The following is a 22,435-nucleotide window of genomic DNA, read 5'->3' on the forward strand; positions in this document are numbered from 1 at the left end:
GAAGGCAGCCCAAAAAAGAGCTATGTATATTGCAGAATATGCTACACTGCGTAAGATGACATGCATGACCCTCGACAATCTCTATAGAAATCAACCAACACTATCTGATGAAAAAATTGTTAAGTGGTGGACACTCACAGATTTGGACAATCCTGCTAAATTTTTATAAATCGGTGCAAACGGGGAGGTATGTGCCAATGTATGGGGAGTTGAGATACCAATGCACTTCTATGCCATGGTCGACCTCAAGGAACCAGGAAAGCACCCTAGGAAGCAACTAGCAAGAGTTACAAGGGAATATTTCGACAAGATTGTTGAGATTGTAACTACTTCTGTGAAGAAAATTGCCTATGATCTTTACTCACAAATTAGAAGCATATTCCCTCCTGACAACCTACTCAAAGCAATTTCTATTGTGTTTCCTCAATATTGGAGCCTCAACAGTGCAACTGATTTTCAAAGTAAGCTACTGACTTTGATAAAATAATTTTGCATATCCAAAGAATTGAATGGAGTAGCTATAAATGAAATATTAGATGAAACTCATCTTCGAGAGAAATCATCTCATTTTGCATACACTATGAGAGAACAATATAGAACAATGGAGAACCCCCGCGAAGAGGGATTGGTTACAAGGCTTTGGAAATTTATAGATGAGAATGCAGTGTTGCGTGATTCAATGCCAGAATATTTGAAGCTTGTTGATTTATGTCTTAACATTATATTTGGTTCGGTGGAAGATGAGAGTTTCAATGCTTTGGGATTCCCAAAATCAAAGCTAAGAAATAAACTAAACAAAAAATTGGAAAATTGCTTGAGGCTCTATACATCTAGGTATGATGTCCACACTTTTCCTTACAATAGGGCACTGCAAATCTGGAGGTCCAAATGCGAAAGAAGAGGTTTGGGAAACACTTCAAACCAAAGTGCCAGTGGAACTATTGACTCATGTACTGGACCTACTGGTAGCATTGAGATGTAGTTCAACGAAGGTATGCAGACTCAAAGTGAAGAAACCACAGACAAGAATCAAGAAAGCTTTGAATTTGATGAAGATGAATGGCAATTGTAAGAGATTGGTATTTATTAATCTTATTACTATATATCATCATTCATATTACAAAATCATAGTATTATGGTTGATAACTTGATGATATTTTATGAGTTTCTTAACTTTTTGCAATTAGAATTTAATATTGATTTGTAATTGTATTTTTCAACTTTATATTTCCAGATTTAAAATAGCAAAATAAAAGACCATAATGTGTTTATTGATATAGAGATATTTATTTAGACATGTTTGAGAACTTAGATTTTCATTAATTCTTTCAAAATATAGCCATATGATGCAATTCATTCAATAGTAATACACCAATCTATGTGATTCTCCTTGCAAAAGTCAATACAAAGTTTCAAAACCCTTTGCAACTGACCCTGAATTCCCTTTTATAGAAACAAGGGAGAAACAATAGCTTCAGGTCGAATTGCAACATGTGAAGACTCAACATCAAAATCACAAACTCAGCACATATTTACATGGCCATCACAGGCTGAATTAGGAATTTAACAACTGCTACATGTTTGATGTCTCCTGTTCAAAAAATAGAGTTCAAAATTAAATATTAATTCAAGCCATGACAAATTAAATATAGATAATAGCAATGCCTAAAACCTAGTAATAAGAAATAGAGAAATGCAGAAATGTTAAAGCTTGGGAGAATTTGAGAATAAAAATTTATAGGTTGAAGTTTTGCACTGTGCATCATAGATTCAGAGGCTGGATTAGCAATTTAGCAATAGCGAGTGCTGGTTTTTTCCTATTCATAAAACAGAGTTATTTCAAGCGATGCCAAATTCCAAACAGAGAAAACATAAAACCTTGAAATTAAGAGTAAAAGAAGAAAACTGTGCAATACATACTATGATTCTTAAGATTTATGTGCCACTTTTTGTAGGGTGCTCCACCCTTCGTCTGATGGAAGGTCAATATTTTGTAAACTATGAAAAGTCAAGTGCAACTTCGTCAACAATCCATATTTAGAAGAGTGACTTGACATCATTGTTTCACCCAATACTGCATTTAGAGTTGTAAATGGTTGGATGAATTCCCGAAAGGTTTGGGGAGTTGTGTTCTTAGGAAGCAAGTATAAATCAAACTTCATTTTTATCTCCATGCTTTTTTTGTAAGCTTATTTTCCAATGAATTTATTTGATGGGTCAACAGTCTTAGACAAACCAAGTTTAATCAAAGCAGTTTTCTTTTCTTGCAGCTTCAATATCTTTTTGCCACATTTATCCATAACTTTTGATGTTTCCCTTAGTTTCTGGCATTTTTGAAGGACAAATGATGTCTTAACTATGGCATCAATGCAGCTCTTAATTCCCTTAGATGCCAAGTAGCTATCACTGGTACTGTAGACTACTTGCATAATTTGTTTTTCCATATCCTCTTTTGAATAAACATTTATGCTCTTCTCAAAGTGCCCTTTGATTTTCATATAAATTAATCTCGGACTTTCATTGAATTCAAACCATTCACACAACTTGTCACTCCTTTGCATTATTTGTTGCCAAATGTTTTCTTGTATATACTTTGTTGTATTTTTCATATTATCTTTCAATCTATCCTCCAAAGTTTTAATTTTAGCATTTGCGTTGTGCAGGTCTTCTTTCATTTGTGCACATTTCTTTCTTTCTTCCTCTACTTCCTCTTCCAAATTTTTTTATTTTTCCTTCTCATGATCCAATAGGTATTGTGTTTTTCTTATTTCGGCAACAACAGACTCATAACTTTTGTATAATTTTTGAAAACTGGCTCTTTCCTCATCAATTTTTTTACTGCTTTAAGCCTAGTTTTCTCTTAGGTCCTTCAATTTTGCATCCATCTTTTCCTGTTCTGCAATTTCTATTGCAAAGCCCGAATTTTTTATCCTTTTCTGTAAATCATTGCACTTGTTATATGTTGCTTTCCTCTTTGATTTTTTGTTTGCCAGGTCTACCTGTAAATTTTCTATTTGTTTCTCCAGTATTTTTTCTCTCTCCACCTTTAGCTATGAAGTGTAGACCACTTCGTTAGTCGTTTTTGATACCCTAAATTTGTCCACATTATGTACTTTGGAAAATCCATTTGGAGGGTGCTAACTTGAAATTTAGAGGGATCTATCTAATTGTGTGGTGGATTTTTATCTTTAGTTGGGGGCATAACAACCATGAACTCCATCATATCTTTGTGTGGGTCATATATTGGAAATACCCCGTTCCTTGCAGGTTGTTCATCTAAAACTTAAGTCAGGGCAACCCTATGAAATGCTCTCTTTTTTTTTTTCTTTATTTGCATTTGTTGTGTCTTCAAATTTTTCATAGTAATCACAAAATTGAAAATCTGGACTTGTTGAAGCAATTGAATGTTTGAAAGGTGACATAAGAATAGCAGAGGCTCCAGTTCCACTTATGCTTGTGGTTTTAACTAATGCATTACTAGGATTACCAACAACAATTCATGATCCTGTCCCACTGACATTTTCATGTATAATTTTTATAATATTTTGAGGTGTGTGATCTGAAGCTCCAAATGATTGATTTGTAGTGTTAGTGGCACTTGATATAGGATTCTGAATAGTATGAGTATCTACCACTAGTGGCCTCTTGCAAGAGATATTTTGTTGTTACCCTTGTCCAACACCAAGACAACTAGTATCAGTAGTAGTACCCATGGTAACCCCACCAATCACAGTGATACTTGACTGAACACTAATAGGAATACTATCCCCAGATTCAACACCAGTGGCAGTTGCACTTGATTCACCACCAATGGGAATACCATTATGTGATGGTGGTTGTGGATTTGAACCTGAAACAAATGCAAGTGGACCCTGAGGGTAATGAGTAGTACCCTTCTGTAATGAATCTGAAGAATCAAGTCCAATGGCTGGTTTAACAAGATCTTTTGATTTTGAATCTGATGGAAGTTGTACCTCAGGTGGATACCAAATGCCTTCTCCTCTGGGACCTAGACCACCACCTACAAAACCCATTTTTTCCACAATGTTTGCCCCTTTGCTATATTTTTCTTTCATGGACTCATTGAATCCACCTAATATTTTAGGGACTGTAGTAGTTGTTGGAGTGGCCTCAACCTCATACTCATAATCATCTTCACTCCTATCATATGTTGTTGTGGGGTGCTCCATATTCCATAATTCGCTAAACTATTCATCCTCGTTGATGGTCTCAAATTCTACACTAGTTTTTGGTTCACTGAGATTCTTCCTCATAGTCCAAAAATCATATATTTTTGTTTGAGTCCAATAACTCTCTTTACATTCTTGCAGAATTGATTTGAGAATAGATTTGTTAGATGGATTAGCATATTTTTGGTAGAAATTGTAGGACCTCCTATTTTGGATGTCCTGGCCCTCCTCTGTTTTCCTCTGTGTGTGCAATGCCATAATTTGTGATGACATTTCTTTTGTTGAAATGTTATTATCAGCGGCAATTTTCTCCATCTCTTTTTTTACCTCATCCTAGGAGTCCATGTTTCTAAGCTTTTCTAGCAATGGTTTGCTTTCGTGTTGAAATAACGCTAAAGATTTCCCATTTTTCTAAAGCCTTGCTTGAACTACACCGATTGCATCATACTGCTAGAGACCCTCATCACCAAAGCTAAAAACTGTCAAAAAATCATGTGCCACATTGAGTGATTTTCTCTCAAATGTGAACCCTCTACATGAGAAAGGCAAGGAAGGAAATATGCTCTTCTTTTCCTGACCATGGAACTGCCTATCTGTGCTCTCTAACTGTCGTACATATTCTAATGCAAATACCCTCTCTGTCACATATATTGGAGGTCTGTATGGTTTTACTACTAATACGTAAAACCTTAACACAGTGTATTCTTCCAACGAGAACCAGTCAACCAATTCTATTTGACTTCTGAGTTGAATGCAATCTCTACAAGACACAGGCAATCTAGGCATTGGAGTGCTTCTAATTTCATTATACATTGCTACCAAAAATAAGTCTACAAAATGGTTGTAGTTCTTTTTGTTATCATGCATCCTTATCTTTGGTGTCCATTCATATATTGGACACTCTATTATGTTCTGAGTCTTCTCATCAATCTTATAGTTCACAATTTGAAGATTGTTGGTCTTGAATATTGCACAATACTTGGATAGAAGGAGATAGCACAAGTAGGATGAGAACCTAAATGTCTTACAGGAACCTTTTTTAATCATTAGTAATTATTTCCAATCCCAGGCAAAACAACAACAAGGAAATAGTATCCTGAACCCATGGAACAAAAATGTTAGAATCATAAGGAGGCTTATGATTTTGATCCAACAAAGTACCACACCTTATTAGAGCTTTGATAAATGAATCTGTGCAACTTGGATCGAGACTCTCATAATTCTCTGTCAGCTTTCCTAGGTCAATTTGGAGATTTGAGTTTTGTGCTTCAAACCCAAGGTTCAACAAACAAACAAATTCTCCCATGTTTATGGATAGAATTTCCTCTTTTATATTTTGATTGACAATTGCTTTTTTATCTTCATCATAATTTTTGGCGCAAACCATGGAAAAATCAAGGCAAGGGAATACTTCAGGTAACACCATGCTTCCCAATCCAGCATCCCACGATGTGATTTTATTTGTTCTTTGTTTTAACATTGTGTTAATAATAGAAAATTTCGCCCTGGTTGGATCTGCCACCTTACTAGACAATGCATATCTAATATCTGTGATACACTTTTCACCATGGATAGCAGGGTCATAAATATCATGGTATTCATCAGTGAAACCTAGTGTTTTAACTAGTTCGATTAGGTACATTTTTTTTTTCACTTGGCTTCCTATTGAACTATTGCTTCCCATTTTCCCCATCACTATTATTGTTAATAATTCAAAATAATGCTAGATACAAACTTGAAAATGCTAACCCTCAAATTGGATCGCGAGATTAAAAAAAAAGTAAAAAAGACGAGATGTAGGTGTTTTAGATTCTACCCGAAATTTCTATTTCACTGCATTGGCACAGACAATCTCTGTTGCAACTTGCATTCCTCAATCTAGTAGTTGTTTCTGAATCTCCCTCGATTTACTGGTTTGTCCATGAAATGAAATACGATTATGATTTATGAGTCACTTATTTTGAAAACTCTGAAAAGTACAAAAGTAATACCTAAAGGGCAAAATATCTAGAATCATCTTGTAATTTAATTAATTATTATTAATATCTATTCATCGCCGAAGGACAATACATTCATTGCTTCAGTCTAAATTCTAAGGATATTAAATGTAAAATGTTCAATTCTGGGTAAAGTTCTCAGAAATGTGTTCACTTCCCATATACGGGCCGAAATCCACCCTAAGTCGTTGATCTATGCTCATCCAACGAACGATGGTATCTGTTGTCAGTATTCATGGGTCCCATGACTTTTGCCATTTTTCAGGCACGTCACCACACTCGAGTCACTTTTCCGGACTATTTTTTAATTTTTAATCCTTCAACTTCTACCCCAAATAGAGCTTTATTGACTTAACTATATTTAATTAAATGTAAAACATTTAATTCTAGGCAAAGTTCTCATAAATGTGTTTGCTTCCCACATTCGGGCCGAAATCCACCCTAAGTCATTGATCTGTGCTCATCCAAGGGATGATGGTATATGTTTTCAATTATCATGGGTCCCATGACTTTTGCCATTTTTTGGGCACATCACCACACTCGAGTCACTTTTCCAGACTGGTTTTTAAGTCTCTTTAGTCCGTCAACTTCAGCCTGAAATAGAGCTTTATAGACTTAATTATATTTGATTTAATGTAAAATGTTCAATTCTGGGTGAAGTTCTCACAAATGTGTTCACTTACCACATTCGGGCTGAAATCCCCCCTAAGCCATTGATCTGTGCTCATCCAACAAACAATGGTATATGCTGTCAGTTGTCATGGGTCCCATGAATTTTGCCATTTTTCGAGCACGTCACCATGCTCGAGTCACTTTTTGGAATTATTTTTTAACTCTATTTAATCATTTTAAACTTGTGCCCGAAAAAGAGCTTTATAGATTTAATTATATTTAATTAAATGTAAAACATTCAATTCCGAGTGAAGTTATCACAAATGTGTTCACTTCCCACATTCAAGCTGAAATCCACCCTAAGCCGTTGATCTTTGTTCATCCAACGGATGATGGTTCATGGTACCTGTTGTCAGATGTTGTGGGTCCCATAATAAGAGACATTTAAAGATGTGCAATAGTTTTAGATAACTATTAAATATAATGATAATATTATTTTCTAAAAATATGAAATTCAAAAATAGTACAGAACATGAAACTTAGATTCTAGAATTAATAAAATAACTAAATAAAAATATAAATTTTGGTATACAATTTGAAAGGTAAAAGTTTAATATAAAAAAGAAAACATTCAATATTAAATCTATAATATTAATTATCATTTTGCAATACTGTCTCTGTATGGTGTATTGATGTAACTTTTGCTTAGCATACTCGGTTTTTTGTTTTCTCTCCGTGTGAGGCATGCCTCCGGAGTTGAAAAACTTGAGATTCCTTTTCGTACTGTAATTTCTGTTGATAACTCTATAATCAATATAAAAAACTTTAACAAAATTCTTTAAAAATATGTTTATGATATATAATTTTAAAAAATAGTTTAAAAATATATATAAAAGTTCAACATAAATTTAGTGTAATATAAATTTTCATTTAATTTAATTTAATAAATAAATAAAGACTAAATATATATATAAGATTTCAACATAAATTTAGTTTAATATAAATTTTAATTTAATATAATTTTAATTTAATTTAGTTCAAATTAATTTAATAAACAAATAAATACTATAAAAAAATTATATGATTGTATTTACAACAAAGTTTATAGCCTCTATGTAAAATCCACCCTAAGTCGTTGATCTAATTGAGTCTAATCCTGTTCTCTAATTGAGTCTAGAATCTTGAATTTTCTTCTAATGACCTTGGCCTTGAGTCTAATAATGTGGCGAACAACTAGAGAAGTAATTCATGGATTGATCGTGTGCAAGAAAAAGAAAACAGTAGCTAAGACAAAGCAGAATAGCTGGTAAAGTGGATTGAGGTTATTATTATGGAACAGTAGCTAAGACAAAGCAGAATAGGTGGTAAAGTGGATTGAGGTTATTATTATGCACGAGGATGAGGATGAGGATGATCAGGAGATGAAATGCCAAGTGATGGGCATGAGGAATGAGGATGATCTCCGGAATGAGGATGATCACTAGGAGATGAAATGCCAGGTGATGGGCATGAGTCCGAAGTCATTATCGAAGTGGCGCACGCCGAGGGCTTTCCAAACACTTTCAGAGGCGTCCACGATGTCATCCTTACACGGCTTCGCGCATTCATCGATGACGGTGGCCACCGTAGACTTCCCTCGCGCACTCATTTTCACTTTGCGAAAACAGTTGGAGTTGTGATGAAAGGTGGGAGGAGGAAGAGCCACCCAGTGATCATTGTCGGAATGGAAGTGCCCGTCACAAGCGGAAGGTCCGCCTCCATCTCCTCCTTTCTCGAAGCTGTTCACCGTCATTCTTCCCCGCCTTTCACTCGCACTTGTACACATTGTCATCATCATTACACAGCATACCAACAACACCCATTTCAATCCCCCCATTCTCTTCTCCTTTCTCGAAACCCCTAGTCATTGTTATATGATGACCACTCACTCACTATCTTATATATATTTGCAAGAGAAATATATTTCATGTATTACATCGACAGGCGTTAATAATTTTGTACATTTCTACTTCGCTAATCACACTTTTGCCTTATCCATTGTCCGCTCTTGAAAGGTTTAGTTTTAGGGAAACAGAAACATAATCAATTATATCTATGATATCGACAGCCGAGTATGTTATAACCTGTAAATCCCCGGTCCATTTTGGACGGTTTTAAAGATCGACACAAATATTCTTCAATTTTAGAGTAGTATGGTCTTGGAGATGATATACTCACTTTACGTATTAGACATTCTTTACCAAACTTAACAAACCAATATTGGTCCACGCCATCATTGGCATCGATGACATTGAAATCGGCCATGAAATTTAGCTTAAATCTTTAAAGATGAAAACAAATATTACTTGTTGATTGGTTTGATAGTCTTCGATTGTCTCTTCCTTTGTATGATTTGAAGTAAAAGAACAAGAATGCACAGTCATACAATTTGAGTTTGGAATGCACTCCTGAAATTTGTGTGAAGGCCTTTCACTTTTCCTCGTTAAACTTCGTTTTCGAGTTTTATTGTCGTTTTAGTTGGAAAGTGGTGCCGCATCACAAAGGATTAAGAAAAAACCGTGAGGATTGAATAGTCGGCATGTTGACTTGTCACACTTTGTAGCATTTCCTTTTAAACAAGAGATGCAAATGGTTACTTTAGAATAGATAGAAGTAGAGATGAGTAGAGAAATGGAGAGAGTAGAGGGAGATAAAAATAAAGAAATAGAGATAAAGAGATAAATAGATTGAGGGGAAGAAATAGAGGGAGAGTTTAAGATAGAGATAAGGAAATAGATAAGTACAGAGGGAGAGTTTAAGATAGAGATAAGGAAATAGATAAGTATATAGGGTAGGGTAGGGTAGGGTCGGGTGGGGTGGTGTGGGATCAAGACTAGAATGTAAATTACAAATCATCAGTTTGAATAATCGGTATGTTGACAACTTCTTTTTAACTAAGTGTCTATAAAATAAGAGTATATATATTTTTAAAAAAGTAGATAAGAATTTGTTATATTGATATGAGATTAAACTTTGAAATAAACATAAACAAGACTATCAAGCAAGAGATATTGAAGAGTTGATTTCTGCTATCATGTTCATTTCAATATACTTTCAAATTTACCTTTCTTTAAAGATATGACACTATTCAAATTAATGTCTAATTAATTAACTTTTCTCATAAAAAAAATAAAAATCCTAGTGAAAATTTGAAAAGTTTAGAAAGTTAATAAGTTCATATAAATGGGAGTATGTAAATTCAATGCCTACATAATGAAATATTTGAAATATTGATTTGTTTGATATTCATATGGTAGAAATATATAGTTTAGATATTGTGGTACAATGAAATGTAACTCACATAAATATTTTAAGAAAACTAACTAATTAAATATAGCTTAAGTTTAAAATTAAGAGTTCAAAACTGAATAATAAATACATTAGTTTAGATAAATTAAATGTAGTATTTAGATGAATTTGGAATAGAGAATATATTGTTAGAGATTTTATAAATAGTTAGAATGTTATATGTTTATTAAAAACTTAAATGTATCATGCTTATCATAATATAGAACATGGTTGAGGGTGGCAAAGTCATAACATAGAATATTTATGCTTTAATTAATATTATAGATTTTCTCACCAAGCCAATGAGCACAAATAAATTGGGTTGATGTCAGCATACCATGATTCTCGCCTCTTCTAGAATATGATTCATTATTTATTTTTCTATTATATCTTTGTAATGTAAATGTCGAGTATGAGAAAAGCCGGATTAGGTGTACTATTTTCTTTGCGAATCCTATGTTTTATAAATCTAATTTAATTACGTGGATGATAATTAGCGCGTGATATTCAAAGATCATGAGGTGAGAAAAATAGGATGCCTATATGAGCTTGGGACATCATTTATGTACTATTTATTCTTCAAAGTACTTGGGATGTTGTGTAAGAAGACAATAAATAGGGAGATTAAATTGAAAAGGTTTCAATTGGATTTTATAGAAGATCTTAATAATTCAAATATTATGAAAATACATTATTTGTTCTAGTAAAACTTCGTAATAAGGGCAAAGGACTAAAAATAATTCTTGAGGATAGGTAGGCTGTTATATCCCTTTGTCATGAAATTTTTATATATTTGCTTAAATTACATGATTAGAGATGTGTTGTTGTTATTTGAAGTTATTGAAAATATCACCTGATCTAGATAGATGATATAAATTCTAGCAATTAATACCTTATTATTTGGATACCTGTTATGGTTAAAAGATTATGTCTAACTATCTTCATATGCATAAGTGGATGTAGGAGATTTTATGTCCAAGAAAGGAGAATAGAGCTGTAGCTCTATTTTTGGGGTTGAAAAAAATATAAAATATTATGGAGCTATATTATGATGTGAAGAAGAGAAGAATTAAGTTGGAAGAAAGAGGAAGACAAAGGTGAAAACAAAAGAAAACCAAATATGAGCAAAAGGAACTACAATAATTAGAGTTTGAGTTGGAGTAGTTATGGTGCATGGCAGAAGATTATGAGGCATGCAATAACAAAAAGCCAAAGAGAAATAAATCTACATCAAAGACACTGAAGAGTTGTGAGAATGTGAAAAATAATGGTAATAATAAATATTCACTTTGTGGACAAGAGCCATTCTCAAAACAGAAAGTCATCGAGTCAAGGATCAGATAAGAAGTGGAATGATTAGAACAAGGAAATATAGGATCCATTGAAGAAATGGATAAAATACCTTTGAATGAGATATTCCAAGAATCAATGAAAGAAAAAAATGGTTGAATGGGTTGAAGATGAAGAGATGGTTGAGTTTTATGGATCAGTAGAGTTGTGTTACCCCTAATAATGGGAAGGCATTGAAGATTACAATGTAGAGAGAGAAGACTTGAGAGACTAAAATGAGAAGGAATGCAACCTAACACAAGACGAGTCCCAAATTGTTGTAGTAGTGGATTAAGTAGTCCGTGTTGGAGAGGAAGCTGCACTAGAGATGGAAATATTTGGGATCCCCATTTGTGATGACGATTTAATATTTTTAGAGAACACAACTTATCAAAAATAGCTAGAAGAATATGTAGAGGATCTTGATAGTGATAAAAAGGAGTAGAAGATCATCACTTCCCTAAGGAGGGAACAAGGATAATTGAGGGAGAGAGTAAGTATATGAACAACTATGGTATGAAGAACAATGTTTAAATTGATTTTTTTTTTTAAAAACATCACATTGAACTAACAACTAAATTCCACCTCACAAAATATGAAAAAGAAAGCGTTCCTAAATGGCATAATGCAAAAGAGGAGAAATCACTTTTGGGAGATTTTTGTTCCCTTAAATTTATTTCTATCTTAATTGATTTATATGTAGATGATACAAATGGTGTAAAAATCAATGATGATTTTCAATGGAGGATAATTCCTAAGTCTTCAAGGAGCTAGGAATAAAGGGAGAACACCAATTCGCAAAGGAGGAGCTTCTCTATGCCAACAAGAGGTTGGAAGCGGAAGAAGAAAAAATATGATAATTTAAAGAGATATTTAATCTGGTGGAAGGGAATGTTGTGGCTTGGTTTTTCGAGCAATAAGGATGGTTCTATTACCTCTTCCAAAATCTTTTATGGATGTGTCATGCAGTAGCATCCTAGGATAAAAGGAAAATCTCACATTGCCAAAAAAATAATTGTTAGGTTGTTGATATTTTTAGTGTTTTAATTGTTGAGGTGTATACATGTAAATGGGCTTTAAATCAGGAGGTTCAAAATTTTAAAAGAAGGGGAGAATGATGTGAACTATCTCTTAACAACTACTTCTAAGTATTCTATGTAGGAGTCAAATTAGGAGTTGATTCTTACTCTTTCGAAGTGTTTTTTTTTACACTTTGTAATCTTCTTAGGAGATAATTAAATTAGGTATCTAATTTTTGTTAAAAGTAAGAAATTTAGGGGTTGATCTATCTATTAAGGAGGTAGTCTTAGAGTTGTGTATGAATAAAAATAGATAACAATTATCATAGGTTTACTTTTGGAAAATGTAATTTTTAGATTCACAATATTAAACTAAAAATCATGGGGTAATGCAATTTGATTTCTTTGTTTATTTTTGTCTTACTATGTTTATTTCCTTTGTTATACATGGTAGACATTGTTTATTTGTAGGATGTGAGAATAATCTGCATCATCTTAGCACCCTTACATTGAATGAACTTGCATAAATTTATAATGTTTTATTAGTTGTCACCATGGATGGATATTCATATTTGAGAAAATTTTACGTATCTTGTGGATGAATCTAAATAAAGTAGAAGGCATGGTCATAAATATAAACACTTCAAAACAAGTATATTGTAGGAAGGACATTGTCTCTAATAATTGTCTAGCTACCATTTTAAAATACAATAATGTATTGGCTCTAGGATTTGTAAAATTAATTATTAGGGATTTAGGAAATATGTTTGAGAGGTCTATTAAGGTCTAAAGCCTCAATTTGAGATTTTTTTGGTGTGAAAACTAATATTATGTGTTTGAGACGAACCTTGGAATCTATGAATTCTTTATCTATTCCTTCTAGATCATTTTCATTAAATCTATATTCTGCATTCTATATAAGACATGGAAATGAAGAGAAAGTTCAAGACAATTGAGGAGGATTCTTATGACCCTCAACTTGGCCTTTTTTTTTAGATGTTAGGGTAGATATTATTAAAAAAAGTTAGTGCATAAATGATTGCAAGTATTGAAATATAGAAATATGTTTGAATAGTATACTAGCATTTGTGTTTTAAAAATTCATTTCATCTTTCAGTGATAGAAGATTGTATAAACATATCGTCATGTTGGTTGTTCTAGTCATTTTTAGTTAAGCTAATATCTTTTCTATATTTCCTGCATGCTTATGATGAATTGTTTTAAATAATACGAGCATATTACAAGTCTATATTTAATACAAATAATTGAAACAGGTCCAAAAGATTTAAAACATATTAGTCCAAATTATTGTATACATTAGCATGGTATTCCTAGTCTATATTGTGAGTCTTATAATTTTTAAAAATATTTATTATCCTACTCTTATTTCTCTCCGATCTAATTTTGAACTATTTGAAATATTTTACTAATATAATATTCTCATTTAAAGATTATAGACTCCAAATAATTAATCCAAAAATAATAATTACTATTAAACATCCAAAATTATATGCAATATGTTTTATTAATAAAATTAAAATATTAAATTTAAGAGAGCATATAAATATTAGTTCACCACATCGTTGACATCGATGACATCGAAAATCGGCATCTTTAATGATCGAAACAAACATTAAGTGTTCATTTGTGTGATATTCTTCGATTTTATTTTGGATTCGTGTCTCTTCCTTTGTATGATTTCAAGTAGAAGAATGCAGAGTCATACAATTTGAGATTAGAATGCGCTCCCGGAATTTGAGTGAACTCCTTTCGCTTGTCCTCGTTAAACTTTGTTTTGGAGTTTAACTGTCGTTTTAGTTAAAAATTAGTGCCGAATCAAAAAGGATTAAAAAACAATCGTTATGATTGAATAGTGGGCATGTTGAAACTTGTCAACACATTGTATGCTTTGTATGCCAAAAACAACAAAAGAGAATTATCAATGCTGTAGGATAACCAATATTCTCTTTTAGTGGTCGGGACGGGGTTTTGCTGGCGAGGTGGTCAAATGCAAGATAAAATGGTTATTGTCTATTACTGTGTTTGTTGATGGTTATTACTGATAACAAAAACAAACTCTGCCAACTGGGAGGATAAACTCATAAACATCAAAATCAGATAATATGGTGGAAAACATCAGTGCAGAAGGTGGATCTACCAATAGATTTCTCAGAATATAAAGGAGACGAACACACTCTTTCATTGGAAGTGTTAGAGGAAAGTTGTGAGAAGAGGATTGGGAATTATCGTGAGAGTGCGCATCAAATAGGTGTCTCAGCAAGGAGAATAGAATCTCATGTATGTGAACAAGACAAAGCTCTTAATGTAAAAGGACTTACATTTGTTAATGCCAAGCAATATAAGAAGATTTTGCAGCGAAGGCAAATTAAAATAGTCGGGAGGTTAAGATGGCAAGGCACATTAAGTTTATCGCTATCTTGTCAAGAATAGTAAACTTCAATCAAACAGCAGTTATTCATAAGGTGCAACAAGAGCAAGTAAATACAAGGAGGGAAATGCAAGTGGATCTTGAAGATCAAGCTAAAAAGAGCATGCCAACAAGAGCATCAACTCAAGTTCACTAATGGAACAAACCAACAAAAGGCAAAATTTGGAGAGGAGTTGGAAGATAACATCAAGATGGACCATATATCCGTAAATTCAACACCTCTAACCTGGTCCTCGGACCTATACGTTAATGAGTTGATGGGATTAAAGAAGAGACTTGAAGGCCTGGAAGTGTTGGAATGACTGAAGTATAATAGATGGCAAGGGATCATGGACACCAATTTTAAAATAACGCAAGAAAACAAATTTCTTAGAGAGGAAATTGCCAAACTGCAAGTCAGATTGAAAACAGGCAGTAATTGTCAAATTTGACATGTGAAAACATCTCAGAATCAGCTACAACTTTGGGATCTGCTCTAATATCATGATATCTAACGGCCCTAAAAATTTGATAATTCCTCCAACTGAATTAAATTGCCCAAGAAATTCGGGATTCGGCCCACAAGAGTACCTCCACCCCCTATACTATACTTGCCACGATTCGATCGATGCGGGGATGCAGGTCGTATTTGAGGCTGACCGGACTAGGGGGTTTTGTAGCCATAACTGCTGCAGTTACTTTAAATTGCCAAGCTCTGTGGGTAGTGTTGACTATTCTTATGTTTGGCACAATGCAATGCAAAGGTATCGTGTGTCATCTTGCTTAGGTGGCACATATGGCAGTGTTAATTGCTACGGTGGCAAATTTTGAAGTTTGTGTTTAAACGCCAAAAGCTTTAACCGAGGTAGTGGTACAGACGTGATATTTGCAGTATGGGAATTTAATGCATTGCCAGGTTGTTCGTAGATACTTGCCATTTGTCCACATTGTGTGGCGGACTTCAAATTGTTTGCAAAATAATTAAGGTTGTGGGTAGTTTGAACATGTTGTAACTGGTTTGTTTTCCGTCAGTTTACATTTTGCTTCAGAGCAGCGGATATGTTGGATATGGGCTTGAACAAGGTTCAGTAATTTCGTTTTGGGTTTTTAATATATGCTTCTACGTGTTCTAAGGATTATATTGATACCTGTTTTGGCATCTTCTGATCTTTCTCTTATCTGTTGTTGTGAGATTTGTGGCTTGGCTGATGGATATCTTCGAATGCAATAAACATGTGACAGCTCCATTTGAGACACCATGCATTATCAGGTGGAAACATTTTGTATAGGTTCGAGCATATCAGGTATGTGCATTATATTTTGAAAAGAATGCAGATTTACAACTCCAGCATTAAAGGTATTGGTGATATAAAGTCTTTGAATGTATTTGATGCATAAATACTTCATCAGGAATGGCAATGGCTATGGTTTTTGATATAGTGATGAGTTTTGAAGTGGTTATGTTTCGAAGTAATAATGATTGTTGAAATGGCAGAAACGTGTCATGGCATGAATGTTATAAAATCTGAAACAGTTTTTAAAATGTTTGGTCTGCAATACTTATCAGTGTTTGACGTTTATAATGTTCATTGGTTTCATTGGTTTCAAAGATGCATTCGAATCTGAAAGCAAACGGTTGTGTTCGGTTTTAAAACAGCATTCATACAAAGTGGTTTTGTAACAAACCCCAACTAGTTCAGTTGGGCTGGTATAACCATTTCCATTCGTATCATATCATTATTTATTGAGATCATTTGGAAGATCTCAGTGTGTGTATGAAATGTGAAAAAGAACAGTGAAAAGAAACGCATATGCATTTGTATTGAAAGTTATAATATATACTTATACATACATACTGATGTAGTATTTACATCTATATGTATTTATAAGACTGAAAGGAATAGGGTTGAACACCCTGAGCAGTTGTAGCTGCTGGTTGTAAAGAATTGAAGTTCAATAAAGATGCAGGATTATTGGAGTGGTTTTTTTTCACCCTATGACGAAACCGTAAGGATTTTCGAGGGTTTTCCCACTCGGCACAAATTTGGTGTTTCTCTTATTTGTGAGTTGGCATATTTTGTTTTATAATTTCTGTTCAAGATTGATATGATTCAAAAGTTGTTGTATGTTGAAAATCAGTGTTAAATAATAGCAAAATTTGTGAATTACCTACTGTTCTGATTCAACCCCCCCCTTCTCAGAACCCTAATACTTCCAACAAGTGGTATCAGAGCATAGGATTCCTTTTAGGAATTGTTCCAGGGATTTTTATTGGAAGTTATGGCACATTCTGAAGGAGCTTTCCTTAATAGGGCACCTTTGTTTGATGGAAATGATTATGTTTTCTGGAAAGTTAAAATGGAAGCATTTATACATTCTCTAGATGTAAGGATGTGGGATGTAGTAACAACAAAATACAATGTTCCAGCGTCAGTTCCTACTGATGCAGATGAGAAACTAAAATTTGAATTAGATAAGAAGGCTAGATATGCTCTTCTTTGTGGTCTTGCTAGAGATGTCTTTGCCAAAGTCATTTATTGTAAATCTGCAAATGATATATGGGTAAAACTTGAAACTATCTATCAAGGAGATGACAAGGTTAAAGAATCTAAACTGATTACTCTTAAAACTCAGTTTGACAATCTGAAAATGAGTGATGATGAAACCATTGCTGCATATTTTTTAAGGATTGAGGAAGTTGTGAATGCCAGAAAGGGTCTAGGTGAAGACATAGAAGAACATGATGTTGTTTCAAAGGTTATTAGGTCAGTCCTACCTAAATTTGAAACAAAAATTTCTACATTAGAAGAAAAGAAAAGCTTTTCAAAAATGACCTTACATCAACTTCAAGGAACTCTAACTGCGTATGAAATGAGAATTAGCAATCAAGCTAGTTCTTCATCAAAAGAATCAGCCTTTAAGGTTGAAAAGAATGATGAGAGTGATTTAGATCTAACTGATGCTTTAGAAGCATTATTGGTTAAAAGAATGGCAAAGAAATATAAAAGCAAACCTAAATGCTTCAGTTGTGGTCAATTAGGACATTTTGCTGCTAGATGTCCAAATATTGAACTTGATGAGTGTGATGAGAAGTTTTCTAGGAAGAAGCCGTGGAATCAGAATAAAAGGTTTAAGGATTTCAAAAAGAAAAGTCTTTTTTCAAAAGAGGATCCAAATGAAGAATCTAGTGATGCAGATGAAGAAGGGGAAACATTATTTATGGCTGAAATAGTTCATACTCCTAAATTTGAATCAAATGAGCCTGAATCTTCATCTGATTTAGAGATAGAAGTAGATCTTGAAGAAGAACTTCTAAAATCCCTGCAAGAAATTAAAAGGTTAAAAAAATCAGTTGCAAATCGTGAGACTGAAAATCAAAAATTTCAAGATGAATTAATAAAAGCAAATTCAATTATAGAAAATCAAAAATTCTCACTTGAAGAAAAGGATAAAAAACTGAAAATCTTGCAATGTTCTTCTGAAGAATCTACTAATCAGAAAACAAAGTTGTTTTTCAATGGATATTGTTTCAACTGCAATGTTTTTGGGCACAAAGCAATCTTTTGTAAAAATAGCACTGGTCAAGGCAAAAGAAAAGTTATTAGGTGCTTCAAATGTTTTTACTATGGTCACTATGCAAATCAGTGTAAATTAAATCTGAGACCTAAACAGATATGGAAACAAGTAAAGACAAATGAAAAGTCCTTAATTGTTGAAACAGTCTTATTTGCTCAAAATTCTGCAACATGGGTGTTAGATAGTGGCTGTTCTCACCATATGACTGGATGTAAAAGCAAATTCAGAAATTTAGAAAACTTTGATGGAGGGTTTGTACGCTTTAGTGATAATTCAGGAGCTTATATAACAGGAAAAGGCTCAATAGTCTTAAACAATAGTACACCAATTCATGATGTCTATTTTGTTGAAGGTTTGAAACATAATCTTTAAGTGTAAGTCAGATTTGTGACAGTGGTTATTCTATCTCTTTTAATGCAAAAGGATGTTATATTAAGAATGAAAAGGATAGAGTTATTGCTAGTGGATTAAGAACAAATGGTAATCTATATAATTTGACAGATTCTACTATTCAAGAAACTTCTTTGGTCAATACCTGCTTTATGAGTCAAGTGGAAGAAAATTGGCTATGGCATAAAAGGTTGGGACATTTAAATTTTGATAATCTTGCTAGAATTAGCAAAAACAAAAAGGTGAGAGGTCTACCTCAAATAACTAAACCAGCAAATATTTGTGAAGAGTGTGTTAAAGGCAAACAAACAAGAGTTTCTTTTAAAACAAAAGAATACATGTCAAATAGACCACTTGAATTAGTGCATACTGATTTGTGTGGTCCAACGAAAACTGCTTCATTAGGTGGTGAGAAATATTTCATGCTGTTTATAGATGATTATTCCAGGATGGTTTGGGTAACATTTCTGAAACATAAATCAGAAGCCTTTGAACGTTTCAAAATTTTTAGAAAGATGGTAGAACGTGAAACTGATTTAAAATTGAAATGCTTAAGATCAGATAAGGGAGGAGAGTTTACATCACAGGAATTTATTGAGTATTGTGAAAAATGAGGTATAAAAAGACAGTATTCTACTGCTAGGACACCACAGCAAAATGGTGTGGTAGAGAGGAAAAATAGGACTGTCAAGGAAATGGCTAGGACCATGTTGAATGAAGCCAAATCGCCTAACAAGTTCTGGAAAGAAGCGGTTCATACTGCTGTCTATATCTTAAACAGAGCACAAATCAGGATTCGAACAGCATATACACCATATGAATTATGGTATGGAAAAATAGCAAATGTTAAGAACTGTAAAATATTTGGTTGCAAATGTTTGATCAGAAAGAATGATGATTCTCTAGAAAACTTTAACTCAAGATCTGATGAAGGGATTTTTCTTGGGTATTCTACACATAGCAAAGCATATAAATGCTATAATAAAAGGCTGAACAAAATTGTAGAAGCCATAAATGTTATGTTTGATGAAACATCTGTATGCTGTAATGACAAAGAAGAATATGAAAGTTTATCTTTTCAAGAATCAGAAAGTTTTCATAATGAAAATCATGAACAAGATAAAGTTGAAACTGATGATGAAGATGAACTTGCAGGAAGAATAGAATCAGAAAATAGTCCCAATTCTAAAATCACTAGTGATGGATCAAAGATAAAAACATCTTCTAGAATAATAGCTAAGAGACATCCTGAGTCTCAAGTTATTGGTGATATTGATAAAGGAATTTTGACTAGAAGAAAAGCCAAACTAGGAGAACAAGTAAATATTGTTGAACAGTTTTGTTTGATAGCAGATTTTGAACCAAAGAATGTAACTGAAGCTCTATCAAATTCTAGTTGGCAAAATGCAATGCAAGATGAAATAAATCAGATAGAGAAAAACAAGACTTGGGAACTTGTTCCTAGGCCTCATGACAAAAATGTTATTGGAGGAAAGTGGATATTTCGTAATAAACTGAATGAGGAAGGAGTTGTGGTCAGGAATAAAGCCAGATTTGTTTGCAAAGGATATGCACAGCAAGAAGGAATTGATTTTGGTGAAACCTTTGCACCTGTTGCAAGAATGGAATCAATTAGAATCTTTCTTGCATATGCTAGTCATAAAAATTTCACTGTTTATCAAATGGATGTTAAAACTGCTTTCTTAAATGGGTATCTTGAAGAGGAAGTGTATATGGAACAGCCTGAAGGATTTGAATCTGCTGACAAGTCTGATTATGTTTTTAAACTCAAAAAAGCATTGTATGGCTTAAAGCAAGCTCCTAGAGCTTGGTATTCTAGGTTGGATAAACATCTACTTGCAAATGGGTTTATTAAAGGAAGTGTGGACAGCACGTTGTATACCAAAATTGACAATGATAATTTGCTAGTTGTTGAAATATATGTTGATGATATAATCTTTGGTTCTCCTAATGATGGCTTGGCTCAAACCTTTTCAAAAATCATGGAGTCTGAATTTGAAATGTCTATGCTGGGACTCTTGACATTTTTCTTGGGACTTCAAGTCTCTCAGCTTGAACATGGTTTGTTTATATCACAACTGAAATATGCTAAAGAAATGCTTAAAAGATTTCAAATGGATAATTGTAATCCAGTTGGCACACCCATGGAAACCGGATGTAAGTTGATAAAATCTGATGAATCTCCTCTTGTTGATCAAAGAGAGTATCATTCTATGATAGGCAGTCTTTTATATCTTACTGCTTCTAGACCTGATCTAATGCACTCTGTTTGTCAAGTTGCTAGATATCAAGCAAGTCCTCGCCAATCTCATCTCAATGCTGTTCATCGTATCTTTAAATACATACAGGGTACTTTGGATTATGGTTTGTGGTATCCGAAAAATGATGATTTTAATCTGCTTGGTTATACAGATGCTGATTGGGGTGGCTGTAAAGATGATCAGCGAAGTACTAGTGGTGCTGCATTTTTCTTAGGTGATCGGTTAGTTGCTTGGCACAGTAAAAAACAAGACTGTGTTACAATTTCTACTGCTGAGTCTGAAATTATTGCTACCACCACATGTTGTACTCAATTACTTTGGATGTCATATCATCTTTCAGATTTGTGTATTACGGTTCCTAAACCGATGAAGATTCTTTGTGATAATATCAGTGCTATACAGATTTCCAAAAATCCTGTTATGCATTCTCGCACTAAACATGTGGCTATCCAATTGCAGTTTATTCGTGAACAAGTGTCCTCCAATGAAGTCATCCTTATTCATGTGCCTTCTAAATTGCAAGTTGCAGATATTTTTACCAAAGCACTACCACGAGCCTTGTTTGAGCAATTCCGCACTCGATTGGGAGTTATCTCTCAATCTCTGCTGGCTCAATAATTGTTCTTTCTTCTTCTGTACTGGTTCTTAATTTTTGATGCAAAACATTTTGGGGGAGTACATGCTTCATTCAGTATTCAGTGATGTAGTACATGCTTCATTCAGTATTCAGTGATGTTCATTCAGTATTCAGTGATGTCAGATTCAGATTCATGTCAGATTCATTCATATTCAGTATTCAGTTTCAGTTTCAGTGACTGGTTTGTTGCTTCGATTGCTAGTTCAGAGCTGGTTCAGTCATGGTCACTCTGTTGTGTGACTGGTGACGCTTGCATTATGATTCTATTGGTGCCTTAGCTGTGTATTTTTCTCATGTATATATATGTATGAGTTGTGTTGTTTGTTCATGTATATATATATCTATGAGATGTGGAAAATTTTTTGCATCAAAAATGGGGGAGATTGTTGACTATTCTTATGTTTGGCACAATGCAATGCAAAGGTATCGTGTGTCATCTTGCTTAGGTGGCACATATGGCAGTGTTAATTGCTACGGTGGCAAATTTTGAAGTTTGTGTTTAAACGCCAAAAGCTTTAACCGAGGTAGTGGTACAGACGTGATATTTGCAGTATGGGAATTTAATGCATTGCCAAGTTGTTCGTAGATACTTGCCATTTGTCCACATTGTGTGGCGGACTTCAAATTGTTTGCAAAATAATTAAGGTT

The 22,435-nt window shown here is 33.6% G+C and overlaps 1 protein-coding gene across 1 annotated transcript; it reads right to left on the bottom strand.

The window, feature by feature from the left end:
- Window positions 1-8,279: 8,279 nt before the first annotated feature.
- Window positions 8,280-8,591, bottom strand: LOC131066393 (putative ripening-related protein 6). Its single transcript, XM_058001150.2, has one exon. It carries the CDS (start codon window positions 8,589-8,591, stop codon window positions 8,280-8,282), a length of 312 nt encoding a protein of 103 aa, XP_057857133.2.
- Between the last annotated feature and the right edge of the window lie 13,844 nt (window positions 8,592-22,435).

The sequence above is a fragment of the Cryptomeria japonica genome, chromosome 3, assembly GCF_030272615.1.
Source record: "Cryptomeria japonica chromosome 3, Sugi_1.0, whole genome shotgun sequence".
Lineage (NCBI taxonomy): Eukaryota > Viridiplantae > Streptophyta > Pinopsida > Cupressales > Cupressaceae > Cryptomeria > Cryptomeria japonica.

What these genes read in the sequence shown, in the direction of transcription:
- LOC131066393 (XM_058001150.2), bottom strand. Translation starts at nt 8,591, where the DNA reads ATGACGGTGAACAGCTTCGAGAAAGGAGGAGATGGAGGCGGACCTTCC.